Source organism: Rhincodon typus, chromosome 2, assembly GCF_021869965.1.
Source record: "Rhincodon typus isolate 14 chromosome 2, sRhiTyp1.1, whole genome shotgun sequence".
NCBI classification, from domain to species: domain Eukaryota; kingdom Metazoa; phylum Chordata; class Chondrichthyes; order Orectolobiformes; family Rhincodontidae; genus Rhincodon; species Rhincodon typus.
The window spans coordinates 137,498,352-137,513,417 of NC_063333.1; the positions used below are offsets into that span (position 1 = coordinate 137,498,352).

The 15,066-nt window shown below is 41.9% G+C and overlaps 1 protein-coding gene and 1 pseudogene across 1 annotated transcript in view; one reads left to right on the forward strand and one right to left on the reverse strand.

Annotated features, from left to right (window-relative positions):
• The window catches only part of LOC109914853, a 2,116-nt pseudogene extending 1,522 nt beyond the window's left edge, over positions 1-594 (reverse strand).
• fyco1a (FYVE and coiled-coil domain autophagy adaptor 1a) overlaps positions 1-9,211 on the forward strand; it is a 108,593-nt gene extending 99,382 nt beyond the window's left edge. The window contains exon 16 of the mRNA XM_048609342.1: positions 9,034-9,211. Within this exon, the coding sequence (XP_048465299.1) occupies positions 9,034-9,130 (97 nt within the window). The 3' untranslated portion in view covers positions 9,131-9,211. The remainder of the gene's footprint in view (positions 1-9,033) is intronic.
• Positions 9,212-15,066: the final 5,855 nt, after the last annotated feature.

Below are 15,066 nucleotides of genomic sequence, written 5' to 3' on the forward strand. Positions count from 1 at the left end.
GTATGTCACAACGACCAAAGAATTCCCCAAAAGCCCTGACAGAAATACAACTGAATAAAAGCAGGACATAAAAATCTTCCCAAAGTTTCTGACTCCTGATGTTTCACAAGGTGTTGAAACCAGCGAAGAGTCGAACATGAGAAAGTAGAAATAATCGTCAGTGATGCCTGGAAGCCCAGTGACAGGCATCTTAAAAGAGGAACAGTAGCAGTTAGTTAAAACTGGATTGTTAATTAAACCTTAAATCTAAACAAACAAAAGAAAAACAGAAATTGTCGGAGATGTTGCCAAACCTGCAGAGTTTCTCCATCAATTTTTGTTTTTGTTTGTTTCAGATCTTCAGCATCGACAATTCTTTGTTAATTCTAAATCTTATGTTCGGTCTTCACAATACTGTTATTGAAACTAAGCTGCCTCATGTATTCATCTCAACATTACAACTAGAAAAGCAGAATAAATAACCTTGTCATAAATACAGAAGCAATAGCTTGCATATTAAAGATTCTGTTTACCTCTGCCATCTTTTTGCAGATCTAGAAAGTAGATGCACAGAGTGCTGCTATGATTTCAATAACTTCTGTTCCCACTGCTTGCTTCTCAGTGTGAGCTTTGCCTTTGAAGTGGAACTTTCAGTCACACATCAGAAAAAGGAAGTAATTTTTTTTATTTTTGACCGAATGTTGACTTACAGATTTAGTAGCTTAAGCAGTCTTGAAAGGAAATCTATTCCCACAAATTAGTCTTCTCTCCTATAGCCTCCTTACATTGTTATTGTTCTTCTTATTGTTGCTATGATATTTTGTACCAAAATGTATCACGTCACATTGATATTGAATCTCTTTTAGTCCATTTCCCATCTTCTCAACATCTTAGCAGTGTCCTTTGGTCTTCTCAAATCTCTCCTAATTTGGTATTGCCTACAAATTTCAACATCTACATCAGTCTGCATCGGAATCTTGGTGTCACAGCCCACTTGGAACAGTGTGCTGATACACGAGCCACACTACTATATGATTGTCACAAAGTTAAAGGTCTAATTGCACAATTCATTTGCTCAATTGAATTTTATTCAAATTGCTCAAGCTCCCAATTTTCCTACCTGATGAACTCAGGTTGACAGGAAACATGGACCAGGTCTTTGTACTTAACAAGAAACTGCAATTTATTACAAAGAAATCAATTCCTACCAAAGGCCATCAAAACTATGACTCTAGTGGCTGAAACTCTCACCCCCTCCTTAAACCCTATATGCACAGGCAGTCAGACACAGGCAAGCAAACACATATGGATGTTATAAGTGGAGGGAAAAGTACTGGGGAAGCACAGTTCAATGGCACCTGTTCACAGGTTGCAAAGAGACATTCCTTATGCTTCCAGTCTTTCTGGTATCCAAGCTTCTTATTCTTTCCATGTTTTTGCCTGCATAAATTGAAAAACTAATTAAAAAACAAAAAAAAAACTGTGGATGCTGTAAATCAGAAACAAGAACAAAAATTGCTGGAAAAGCTCAGCATCTGTGGAAAGAAATCAGATTTAACGTTTCGGCCCAAGTGACCCTTCCTCTGGGGAGGCGATGGCCTAGTGGTATTGTCACTGGACTGTTTATCCAGAAACCCAGATAACCTTCTGAGGACCCGGGTTCAAATCCCACCATGGCAAATGGTGGAATTTGAATTCAGTAAAAAAAATTGGGAATTAAGAATTTAATGATGACCATGAATCCATTGTCAATTGTCATAAAAACCCATCTGGTTCACTAATGTCCTTTGGCCAGCCAGTGACGCCCTCATCCTGTTAATGAATTTTAAAAAATGGTAGGGTCACTCGACTCAAACGTTAACTCTGACTTCTTTCCACAGATTCTGCCACACCTGCTGAGCTTTTCCAGCAAATCTTGATTTTGACACACCAACTGTTCAGTCGCTGGTTAGAGCCAACAGTTTATAGCAAATGTGTTAGAGATATTAGGAACTGCAGATGCTGGAGAAATTTTTCTGAAGAAGGGTCTAGGCCCGAAACGTCAGCTTTCCTGCTCCTCTGATGCTGCTTGGCCTGCTGTGTTCATCCAGCTCTACACCTTGTTATCTCAGTTTATAGCAAATGGTGGGAGAGAGGAGCTAGCTGTCTTCCAGCTTCTGTTAACTTCACAGCACAGTGAGAGAGATACCTTTCTGATTTACATTCTGGAGAACTCCCCCCCAGCCCCCAGCAATATTTTTCACACTCTGTCCATTCACCATCCAAGAGCCATTCAGAGCATTGCCGTAAGGCTGATCATTCCTGGCCTGCACAACTGATCCTGATTGCAAAAGCCAATCTCACACCTAACACTAACAAAAGCACCTAACACTTCTGTGATTCTGTGTTTTAGATTCTGCTTCTGACATTGTTTCTGAAAGGAAATTCCATGTCCTCACAACCTACTGTTAATTCTAAGCTCTCCATTCTGCTTTTTTGTGATCTTAAATGTATTTATTTTAATCAATAATTTTTAATCCCTAATTGTAGTTGGCTCTGTAGATTTATATATATACTTATTTGTTTTCTATTTTGGGTTATGTTGATAAGCCAATTTTATCTACTTTTGCCCTACTGATCCTAGTCACTTATTTCTTGCAATGTTTAGCCTCTTTACATCTTTATTCCCTACACATCTAAAGCTTATTCTTACTTCTAGGCTGCCGACACATTTGTTTCCCTCCATTATGCCACATTAGTTTAAATCCTGATTGACATATTTGTTAACCTCCTTAAGGATGTCATTTCTTCTGGTTCTTATAAGCCTTAGGCCTGTTCACTGATGAAGCCTATTCATACTCCAGATATTTTTCTCAGTGTCCATGAAATCCAAACTTATTCCTCCCCAACCCTGCTACATTGTTCCACACCTCTATCTCCCAAGCTTCACTGTTCCTACTCTGATGTTCACATCTCTTACCCATCTCACTTTACTAAAGCTGTTCCCCTAGGCCTGTGTCCTTTCAGTCTACCTAGGCCCACACCCTCACTTTGTCCTGCACCCCAAATGGCCTGTTCCTGTGCTGTAAAAACTTTGCAAGGAATATGACCAGATCCCTCATTTATTCATATCCTGGTGTCCGAGTGACTCCAGGCCCTTTCAGTTGCACCAGCAAAAATGCATCCACATACTGGTAGACTCTAGTCTAACCTTGTGTTCTGACTAGAAACCTAAGCATGCCAATGTGGTACTGATAATCATTGCTTCAACAAACCAAGCAACCTTATTCTCAAAACCTCATCCCAACGAAAGATTGTTTAATCTCTCTCAGCCTCTGTTCCTGCATTTTCATTCCTGTTTTACTTGAGCATGTTCCACCATCTTCCAAACCAGTTCACATCACTCCCGCCAACCTCAATGTGCCCTGCCATATTTGGTCCAGGTACCCGCATCTGACCTAGGAAATTTGAAAACAGCTCAGAATCATTGAAAGAGAAAAGGCAGACTGGAGCCACAGACTGACAGGGAGAGTTGAGCTTCAGCAAGGAGAGGCTGCGGGGCCTTTTTTAATACTTCTATGGGATATGGACAGTGTTGTCCATCCCTAGTGGTCCTTGGACTCAGTGGCTTGCCCAGCCATTTCAGAGGGCAATTAAGAGACAGTCACATTGCTGTGGATCTAGAGTCATATGTAGGTTAGACCAGGAAGGAAGGCAGATTTCCTTCTCTAAAGGGCTTTTGTGAACCAGATGGGTTTTTATGACAGCTGTAATCGTGGTCATCAATACTGATACCAGATTTTAATTCTAGATTTATTAATTGAATTTAAAATTCACAGACTGCCTCCAGTAAGATTTGAACCCATGCCATCAGAATGTTAGCCTAGGTCTCTGGATTATTAGCCCAGTTATATTTTATATTATATATAAAAAACAAGAAAGAAACATAGGAAAGCTGAATGAATATCAAGTTAAAACAGAGGAAAACAGAAAGGCACGGGAGTGGAAGAGAGCTGAGAGTGAGGTTATGAGAATAGATTTTCAAAGACTCTTTTTACATGTGGCATCCAGGAAATCTATTTATATTTTCCCTTAATTTGGTCATTCTAATTCACATAGTGATGGCACTGTGAGATCACTCCGCGGTTTAGCTTACCAAAGCCATTTGAACACAATTATGGTTAATGCAATTTCATTGGTACATATTGCGACCTGCACCTCCAACAAATGGGTCAGTATTCAGTCCATGATTATTATCGTGGAACCGTTGATTGGGTCCTTGTTGGACAGATTTGTCTTTGAGTATTATTGAAAAGGGAGAAACTTTTTGCTTTGTACTCCTCAGGGCAAACACAAAGGTGCTGAATTATAGTTATGACGACAGTTTATACTACAAGAGAACCAGGTGCCCATTGGTTGGCAAGTCAACTTTGATTGGGTGCTATAGAGAAAGCAATGTGGAACTATAGACACCTCCAAGCCTTTGATTAATACAAAAAAGGCGCAAGGCATGAATACATGCTTTTTGTTTGCGGAAAATGTGCTCCTGTGTATAAATGTACACCTTGACTAATTTAATTTCCTTAAATTTGTTGTTAATTGTCTTTGTGTCCGGCAAAAATCAACACATAATTCTTCATGTTCTGAGTGATTACGCATAACTGATTGACTAGCTTCATAGCGGTACGAGCACTCACTGGTACATTGATGTTGAACTATCCAGGATTCTCAAAGTCTGCATTCATCATTGCCAATACTTACCCTCTAACTGCTATCCAGTGCACCTACCTCCAATGAGGAAAGGTGTACACAAGGACTTGCCTCCTGCAGTCACTACCTCCTGCCTCATGTTGAGCTTGACATCATCCTCCAAAAACGAAAGTGAGTGACACTCAATTAGGGAATGTGTAAGTTTTGGACACAGATATTTTGGGTCCACATGAATTTGTAGATCTGTGGGGTTTTTTTTAAACCAGCATGTTTGCAGTTTCACAAAGCAGTTTCCTGTAATTGTACTTTTAGAACCTTCTGTAAATCGATACCTTGTATCTAAATTTTGATACACAAATGATGATTGCGGGAACTACGTTTAATTATTTAACAATTTCATTTTATATCTGGTTTACTTGGTTTAGTTTTGTTCAGAAATAGCATTCAATATTAATTACAATAAATGGTTACAATGATTTGAAAGTCCCAGTCCCAGAGAAAGGTATAAATTTATGACATTAAAACAACTGACAGTATCTCTTCTCTAAATAGGTAGAGATTGCTTCCTTCAAAAAACCTGAAACTCACTGGTTTCTGAAACCACCAAGAATATTTGGATTGCACTACAGATGTCTTCCAGTATTGATCTTGCCAAGTCAAGGAAGTGAATATCATTTATGTTTTCATTTAGTTTCACTTGCCTCTTTTGGCACCTGATCAGACCCTAACTCTGGTGCCTGTCCAACAATGGTTACCATGTCCCCAGAAATACTCAAGTACCCTTTTCTGGTCCTCAGGCAGTGTCTTTTTTTTTAGGCGATGGTAACAGGAAGGCACATAATTTGTCTGGGGCTGACCTGCACCACAATGGGCAAATCTATCTGGAAATTCTAGCACATGCCTGCCTTTGGTGTTTGACCCTGGCCTCATTGTGCTCATGCTGTCTGTTCCAATATTAAGATTCTGCTTTAAACAGAAGATTCTTTTCTTACAAGGCTTATTAGAATGTCCTAGAAGTAGAGGAGACTAAACAAAACCCAGGCTCCACCATTTTCCATTAGGTTCCACCACAACACCTGCCAAAGTTATGCTTTCAGCTCCTATAAAATTCGCAACAGCCTTAACTTATTTCACTGCTGCGGGTTTTCAAGATGTCACATTGAACATACCTTGTACTAACCAACCTGCTCTCCTATGACTGTGTCTTTGGGTTATGGATGCATTCTTTATCAGGGAAAACCAATCTAGTTTCAAGACAGCAGAGAGCAACGAACAAAAACAGAAGTTCTTGGAAAAGCTCAGCAGGTCTGGCAGCACCTGTGAAGAAAAAAATCAGAGTTACTGTTTCGGTGACCCTTCCTCAGAACTGTCTGAGCCGGAGGCAGTCACTGGGGAATATGATATAGCTGTGGAAACAAGTTTTAGCAAATACTTGGTCAAACACCAGGACTGACAATGAAATTAATGTTGGTGGACAGGTTCTGAGGGTCACCAGACCCGAAATGTTAACTCTGATTTTTTTCTTCATGGATGTTGCCAGACCTGCTGAGCTTTTCCAGCAACTTCTGTTTTTGTTCCTGATTTACAGCATCTGCAGTTCTTTCGGTTTTTATTTAGAGAGCAGCGAACCTTGTTTCTTGAGACTTTAAAGCATCTGGGAGTCTAGATAGGGCATAAGCAGCTTTCTTTTCCCAATGATGCATAAAACCATATGTTACATAGATATATTGAAGTGGGAGCTGGATACATAAATGAGGGAAGAAAAGAATATACGGTGGCTCAGTGGTTAGCACTGCTGCCTCACAGCGCCAGGGACTCGGGTTCAATTCCACCCTCAGGTGACTGTTTGTGTGGAGTTTGCACATTCTCCCCGTATCTGCGTGGGTTTCTTCTGGGTGCTCCGGTTTCCTCCCACTGTCCAAAGATGTGCAGGTTAGGCGGATTGGCCATGCTAAATTGCCCATAGTGTCCAGGGATATGCACCTTAGGTGGGTTATAAGGGGATGGGTCTGGGTGGGATGCTCCAAGGGTCGGTGTGGACTTGTTGGGCCGAAGGGCCTGTTTCCACACTGTAGGGATTCTATGATCTCTTCTATTCTATGATGACCAGGGAGCTAAATGAAACATGGCGACGGGAGGCTCTTTTGGAGAAACTGGAATTATTCCCCTCCAAACGATGAAGGGATAAGAGAAGACTTGACAAAAGTGCTTAACGTCATGAAGGATTAAAGGGTGGAATTTTCACACCTCTAGAGTGACATGGGCAATAGTGATTAATCTGAAAAATTCTCATTCCCGTTGTCAAGAAAATATCTGACTGACCCCTTGAAATTTAAATGGCTAGATGAGAATCTTGTTAGTAAGTGACAAGCACCTTGTTTCTGTGTATTTGCATCTTGTTATTTGCTAATCTCACCTTATTTATCTGTAGTTTGTGATTCCATCATGCTTTGTTGAGAAACCAGACAGCAGTAATTCCCAACTTTAAATTCAGAGCGGTTCCTTGGCAGATGCAGTTCACCACTTGCATCTGTGGCTTGAATCATAGGATCTCTATGGTGTAGAAACAGGCCATTCAAGTCCACACCAATGCTCCAGAGAGCATCCCACCCAGACCCAACCCCTTACCCTATTCTTGTAACCCTGCATTTCCAATGGCCAATCCACCTAACCTGCAAATCTTTGGACTGTGGGAGGAAACTGGAGCACCCAGAGGAAACCCCGCAGACATGGGGAGAATGTGCAAATGCCACACAGATAGTCGCCTGAGGGTGGAATCGAACCCATCCCTGGCACAGTGAGGCATCAGCGCTAACCACTGAGCCACCGTGCCACCCCGGGCCTCTCTGTGGAGGACCGTTCACCAGTGGCCCATTGCACACTCCATGGACACGGACTGTCTTCCCCGCTTTGTCCCCAGAGGTTGGCATTGGTAAGCACCAGCCTCATCGTACCATCACAGCTGACCTCAGACTGACTCATAATACATTTCAGAATTTCACCACTACATTTGTGAGCTCATTGACACCTTACATTGCAATGGTTCTTCACAGGGACACACACCCATCTTATGCAGCCGCACAGGAAGCATGTCATGGCTCTTAGCTTATTTTCTCACCCCTCACCCACTTTTTGTTTACTTGAACATTCACAGCATCTCTCTCAACTTGCCTTTTTGCGCATTTCCACTTCAGTGAGAACTTACAGGCTCGCAGCCTTGCTATCCTTTTTAGCACAGCCAGGCAGCTTGTCATGGTTGCCAGCACTGAACAGTCAACGGGGTGGATATGTTGATGTAAAACATCATGCTTCATCAATGTCACACCAGCAGCATGTGCCAACAACTTACCTGTCAAACACAGTGTGTGTGTGCTTCAGCCAAATGGTCATGTCTGAAAGTCAAAGGAGAACAGTCCTGAGTAGAGTAAAGAGGGCCTTCAGTCATTAAGAGATTGTTGCAAATCTCAGTCAAGGGCATTATCCAATCTCAGTCCAGGGATTGGCCAGGCAATTCGTACAACCAGGATCTGGAATCCATATCCATTCAGTCAGCAGCTGAGCCATAGTCAGTCCTGGGGGTTTAGCCAGTAATGTTAAGGGAGATTATCAAGGGGTAGTCCATGCAGTGTAATGGAAAGTGGGAAACTCAAGTCTGGGGTTTGAATGCATTATGCAGGGATGCAGTGGGGACAGTGACACTGAGGAGGTAAGGGGTGCAACTTCAAATATAAGGATGAGCTCTGATACAGCATAGAAGAAAAGAGGTACTGTGAGATGGGGGGACATCTACAAGTCAACACCACCTTAGCTTCAGTGGACGGACAGTAGATTTCAGTAGTGGGCATGGCAATGCAGTAAGCCAAGGACTGAGGGAAACATTTGGGATATTGACTGTTAAATAAAAGGGATGGATGGGAGCACGGGGAGAAGTGTGCAGTAATGAATGAGTAGGTTCACACACTAAATGGCCATAAGTGTGGAACATGTATGAAGCAAGGACCTATCATAAGGCGTTCACATTAATTTTAGTCAGTCTTCTTCTCATCAAAGTATTAAATCTTGGCTGCAGTCATAAATGTGAGAGTTGAAGGATGTGAGAAATTGATAGCTATCCAGGATGCTTTTCAGAGATGAGCAATCCCCTTCTAGTATAATTTCTATCCTCCTTGGAATGCACAAAAATCTGCTTAACTCTAACGATATAGCCACGTATTCAGGTGCTACAGCTACGTTGACATTCGATTGAACCTCTAACAATTGAAAGTGCATATATATTTACAGATATGGAGGTGTATTGACAGTGATGTCATCCGTGCCACCTATGTGCCCTCAGAGTGTTTGTTTTTGCCCTCCCACCATGTCTAGGTGCAGTCCTGGATTAGCCCTTGGAGTGGAGAGTGCCTGCTCTGCCGTAGACCCTACAGGCCTGGAAGATTTGATGGATGACCCTAGGTGTTTGTAGCTGGAGGGTGCAGACGTGCTGACAGTGTCCTGCCTAGCTGCTACATCACCTTCCTTGGCAGCGACTTTTAATAGGATTGGGGATTTCATACAAGGTGGAGGAGGGGTACCTCTGGTATAATCTGAGAGGAGACTTTAGCAGGGTCTGCTTGTTTATTAATTCTCCATCAGGTTGTCTCCTGGCATACCCTGTCTCCTTGTGAGGAGGGGACACATGGAGCGAGGTGAAGGTCCTTTGTCTCCTTCTTGCCTTGCTGCTGATGCTGTGCACGAATGGCTAAAACAGATCTATGTGCTTTTCTGACCCTGTGAACATTCTTCTGGAGCTGGCTATTTGGCATCTGGCATCCTACCCATGGAGATAGCTGACACACATATGCTGGAGCCAACACGGTGCTGATATTGGTGGACTCCACCAACTTTGGTTTCTCTTTACTGATTGTCTGTGACATAGCTGCTTGCTGCTCCTGTGCATTTCTAGGTCAAAGTCACTAACAGCGGACACTGTGGGGTCATCATCTGCCTGTGGCTTAGCATGTGACTGGCCTCTGGCGGTCCTCAGAGTGCAAGTTATACAGGCCATTTCTCCCTTCGACCAGCTGCAGAGACATATCAACAGTGTGCTCACCAGACTGTGCTGACGAGACTATTCCATCGAGGTGAAAGTCTCTGACCTGGAGGAGGATGCAGAAGAAGGCCTATCCTGTGCATCCTCTGAGGGACTTGCTTCTTCAGGGCAGCATCTGTGTATGTGCCACTGGTACCTGCATAAGAAAAGAGAGGCCATTCGTTACACAATATGTGTGTAAGCTTGAGCATTTTAAGAATAAGTTAACAATAGTGGTCATTGGGAGAGCAGTGGAGCACGCTGCATGAAACTTACTGGGTTGCCTTGAAACAGAATTCTTTGTAAGTCCACATAAATGGTCTCTGTCCTCACCACCCCTTCTCAAGGATCTTCTTGTAGGGGATGAGGAGCCAAATGTGAGCCAGCACCGCCCATGTCTTGCCTCTTTTGTGCAGTAGTTTCTCCTGCAGTGAGACAAAAAGAGGCATTGAGTGGGATGAAAGTGGATGAAAGAACTGTGAGTGGTGGTGCATGAGCAGCAGAGATGGTAAAGTGACCCCACTGAACGAGCAGGAAACAGAGAGGGGCAGGGAGGGGGAGTCATTTCACTGGATAAGAGCCATTGAGAGTTCTGCACCATTAACCTTGGTGATCTAACTGTGCAGTGGCAGAGTTAGAGTGATGTGAGGAAGGAGATGGTGACACACTCTTGCAGAAGATTGTTAACTTCTTTCAGCATGACTGTTCATTTCTCTTGATCCACGAAACAGCCCTGGCTGAGCTCCCGTCTGTATCTAGTTTGCCTCCGTCTGGTGCCGTGGCTTCCTTTGATAAACCACAAGTGCCTTTCTTTCTCTGAAGCAGGGTGCCAACTTCCCTTTCTGCAACATCTCAACCACAAAAACAATGGAGCAGTAGACTATGAAGGGCAGTTCCTGACTTGCAGCATTTGAAGTGGTGCACAACGGGGTTTAAATACGACACCCTTGGTCTGAATGCCAGAAGATCCAGGCAGTGGCTGTCGCTTCCACCTCTGCTGCTGCCTAATTGAATGAGAAGAGTGTGTGTGGAGCCCCGGGGCCTAATAAGTGAGGTGAACAGTGGAAGATTGGGTGAAAAAATGGCACTATGGGCCCTGATGGGAAACCCTCCATAAAAATCCCCAAAATAGCAGAGCCAAAAAGTGGGAAAATTCAGCCAAAGTGTTTCCAAAGGCTGAAGTATCAATAACCGGATGACACAGATTTAAGGTGATTGGTAAATTGACATGAGGAGAAACCATCTTACACAAAAGTAGTTAGGGTTCAGAATGCACTGCCAGACATGGTGATGGAATAGGATGAATAACTTTATCGAAGAATTGGATAAACCTTTGAAGGAGCAATAATTGCAGGGATATGAGGAGTAAAAGGGGTTGGATCTAACTGGATTGCTCTTCAAAAAAGTCTTTTGAAGACTCAGTGGGTCAGTGCCTTCTTGTATTGTGTTATACTGCAAACTCTAATAGAGTCATAGTCGTAGAGGTCTACAGCACAGAAAAAAAGCCCTTCAGCCTGTCAAAACTGCCCCAGTCAAAAACAACCACCTGACTAGTCTAATCCCATTTTCCAGCACATGGCCCATAACATTGTATGTCTTGGCATTCGCAAAAATGTATCTAAATACTACTTAAATGCACTGGTGGACCAGTCAAACTGAATGATCTGTTTCTATGCTGTGTTTTGTAGTTACAAAATTATATCAACCAATGCCAAGCTTGCTGTAACCCTTAAACAAAGCAGCTCCAGACATCATTATTGAAAATGATGCTAGAATTTATGAGCTAAATGCTAAGGGACTTTAGCTACAACTGTTGCCGTTCCTTACGTTGTGTTGCTGTACAAGCTACTACACAGAACATTTGGGATACAGAATTGAATGTAGTTCAAATGTCTGAAGGGCTTATCAGCAGAAGCCCTTCAGTCACTAGAATCTAATTAGGGTCAGACTGACTGAATACTGGGATAAATTAGAACTAAGCACAGAGAGAGAGTGTGTGTGTAAATCTTTTAGGGGTAAGTCAAGTTTACTGAAATCAGTTGGATCTTTTGAGATGGTAACTACTGCCAATAACTGATATTTACAGATGTTAATTATTTATGTTGAAAACTAACTATATTTGGATTGTTGCTCTAGCCATGCACCAGTTGGCATAGAATTCCAGATTGCAGAATTAAGCACATGGTTTAAAGAACGATTGAGAAGGGATTTCGATTCATGGGTTATTCGCACTAGTGCTGGAGAATGAGGGAGCTGTTCTGACAGGATGAGCTCCAAGTAAGTTAGACTGGGATCAGTGCAACTTGAAGGTGAGGTGTGGAGCTAAGCACATAAAAGATTTAGGGTAGTGTTTCCTGACATGGGAAAGACCTAAAATTTTGGGGCCACAAGCTCCAAGGAACTGTCAGACATCTCCTTCTGGAATGTACCTTTGTAAAGGAAGTCTGGAGAAAGATGCAGTGGTTTCTGTCGAGGTTCATCCAAGCAGCTTCGTGACACAGGACTCTGTGCTCTGTGGTCTATTTCCTGGGACGCACACTGAGACAAATATCGACTGCACCTAGAGGACCGTCAACTCAGTGAAAGATGTTCTTTGGTCTGCCTGAAACTTGGTCTTCCACAGCAAGGAGTTGACCCTGACCGAGTGTTACAGACTGGTACATTCCAAGCTCCAGAACTATGTGCTGAGGAACGTTCTAAAGCTTGGGGCAGCTGCTGCCAAAGTACAGTGGGGAAAGACCACTGTCTGAGGTCCTTCTGCCAAAGTTAAATTGGGATCCACTCAGTCATCGGACCTTCACGGTGTCTCAAATGCATGTAAATGTAGTCTTGTTCAAGTCTTTGGTTTGTAAGGATAGAGTCAAACTCGAATGTTTGCTTGTTTTCTTGATATCCTACTGGACAGGACCAAACTACATTTGTGACCAAGTATCAATAGGCTTTTTTTATGAATAAAGTATATTTTTAAAATAATAAAAAAAAGTTCCAAGGCAACAATGATTGTGGGGAGGTCGGACCAGGCTACAACATTTGTGCTCCTGTTCAAACAGGCCTTTGGTCTCAGAATTCTCGTTGAGGGATTGTAACAATTTTCTAGCACTGAAATTAGTCACAGTGGGGAAAAGGAGCAAATGCTGTACTTAGGAGTTCTCAGTAGTTCGATTTGGATAACGTTAACCATGACTGGATTTCTAGGATGACGAAAAAATTCCAAATTGGCCCAAAACGCAACAAATCCTGAAAACAGTCTTTGCATTATGAAGTAGGGCATTGTTTTCATTGCTATTGTGATTTTTTTCTTTGAAAATATTGTGATATTTTAAAGACTGTGTTGACTTTAAAGGTATGCATCTGGGAATGTCCGGCAGTGTCTTTTATTTAGGCTTTTGTCCATCAAGGTGAAAATAAGATAAAGTTTCGTGAAGGTGGTATAATCTGCAGGGTATGCATCAACAATCACTGTCTATTCCAATAGTCATGTGACAGTACAAAACTTGAGTATTGTTGAAAACAACATTTTGTTTAAGTTTTTGTCCTGCACTCATTATGGACAGTTCACGAAATGAAAGCAAAGGAAAAACAGTATTTGTTCTGTATATAGAGGAGAGTGCTGATTGTTTGGAATCTGGTACAGACATGCCATGGAGAATGCACTGTCTAATGATGACTGATAGTTAAATGCTAAGCCTCATTTAATTTTTACTCAATGACTCACCACCCCTGTTACAACACAAGTAGGTGACAGTCATACTGTCATTCATCGTTCAATGCAGTGCCTTGACTAAAGTCAACCTGTCCTGTTTAACAATTAAACAAAGCTTGACAGTCCCTTTTCAGCAACTGTTGCAACCTGCCTTTCAACCAGTTCCTGTTTGCAGAGCTGAAGACTTTCAGGCTCTAAGCCAAACGCAGTATTGAGCAAAGCAGCCACTACTTTCTTTTTGATTGCTGACAGTTCCTCTATTCATGGAGGCTGTTACCATGCAACTGAAGACCAAAATTACACATGACGTATGCCCACTTTCTGACCACATTAGATAAACTAAGCAATAAACTATTACCCTCTTAGAACAGCTGGTCTGCTGCTGGTAGCTGTTGTGCATCATCATGTTTCTAATACTCTGTAGTTTCCAGTTGCTTTCCATCTATTGCTGTTAATTTTCAGTTTTGAAATTTTCAATTGATCCAGCCTTAACAGCTTTTGATGACAGTAATTTTGGACTTATTATTCACTTTGTGAGAAGTATACTTCTGATTTCACATCTCGAAAGCTCTAGTTTTAAGACTGCTTTAAACTTTAAGCTTAAATTCTGGGCATACTAAATTCTGAGAGAAACTAAATCTTCACTCTCTCTACCATATTGATTCCCTTAATAATCTAAAACAATTAGATCGCCTTTTAAATTTTAAATAAGACAATTTTTTCCAATTTGCCCTCATAATTCAACTCTTTTCTAACCCCACTATCTTTCTGATGTGCCCACATTTGACTCCATCCAAAGCCAGTATAATTATAACAAACAAAAGCAGAAATTGTTGGAGAAATTCAGTAAAGCTGGCAGATGGTCTGGTGGGAAAACAGAGTTGATGTTTCAAGACCACTGACCCTTCTTCAGCACAACTATGCTAAGGTGTCATGTCAAGAAATTAATGCAGCACATCAAATGCGGTTTGACAAATTTTTTTAAAAACTGTGGCATGACTTCTCCCTTTTATCTTATGAACGTACGAACAAGGAACAAGATTAGGCCACTCCATCCTTCGAGTCTGTTCCACCATTCAATAAGGTCATGACTGATCATATTTTAATCTCAACTCTACGTTCTTGCATATCCCCAATAATCTTTCATCCCCTTGGTAATCAAGAATCTATCTACCTCTGCCTCAAAAATATTGAAAGATTCTGCATCAACTGCCTTTGGGGGAGGGAATTCCAAAGGCTTACAACCCTCTGAGAGAAAAAAATATTTCCTCATCTATGTTTTAAATGGGTGGCCCCTTATCTTTAAACTATGACCGTCTTCCAGTCCCGTTGAGATAAAGGCTATAATGTCCTATTAGCTTTTTGGTTATTTTCTGTACTTGTAAGTCTATTTTGTGACTTCTGTACTGTACTTGGACCCCTAAGTATCTTTGTTCTTCCACACTCTGTAGCTTCTTGCAATTTAGGAAATATCTTGATCTGGCTTCCTTAGGTCCACACAGAAATTCATCTGCCAGTTTTGCACATTGATCTAAGCAATCCATCCATACCTTGTTGCAATCTTTGCTGCCATCTGCATTGTTCACGGGGCCATCTAACTTGCTGTCATTAGGACAGATTAGATAAT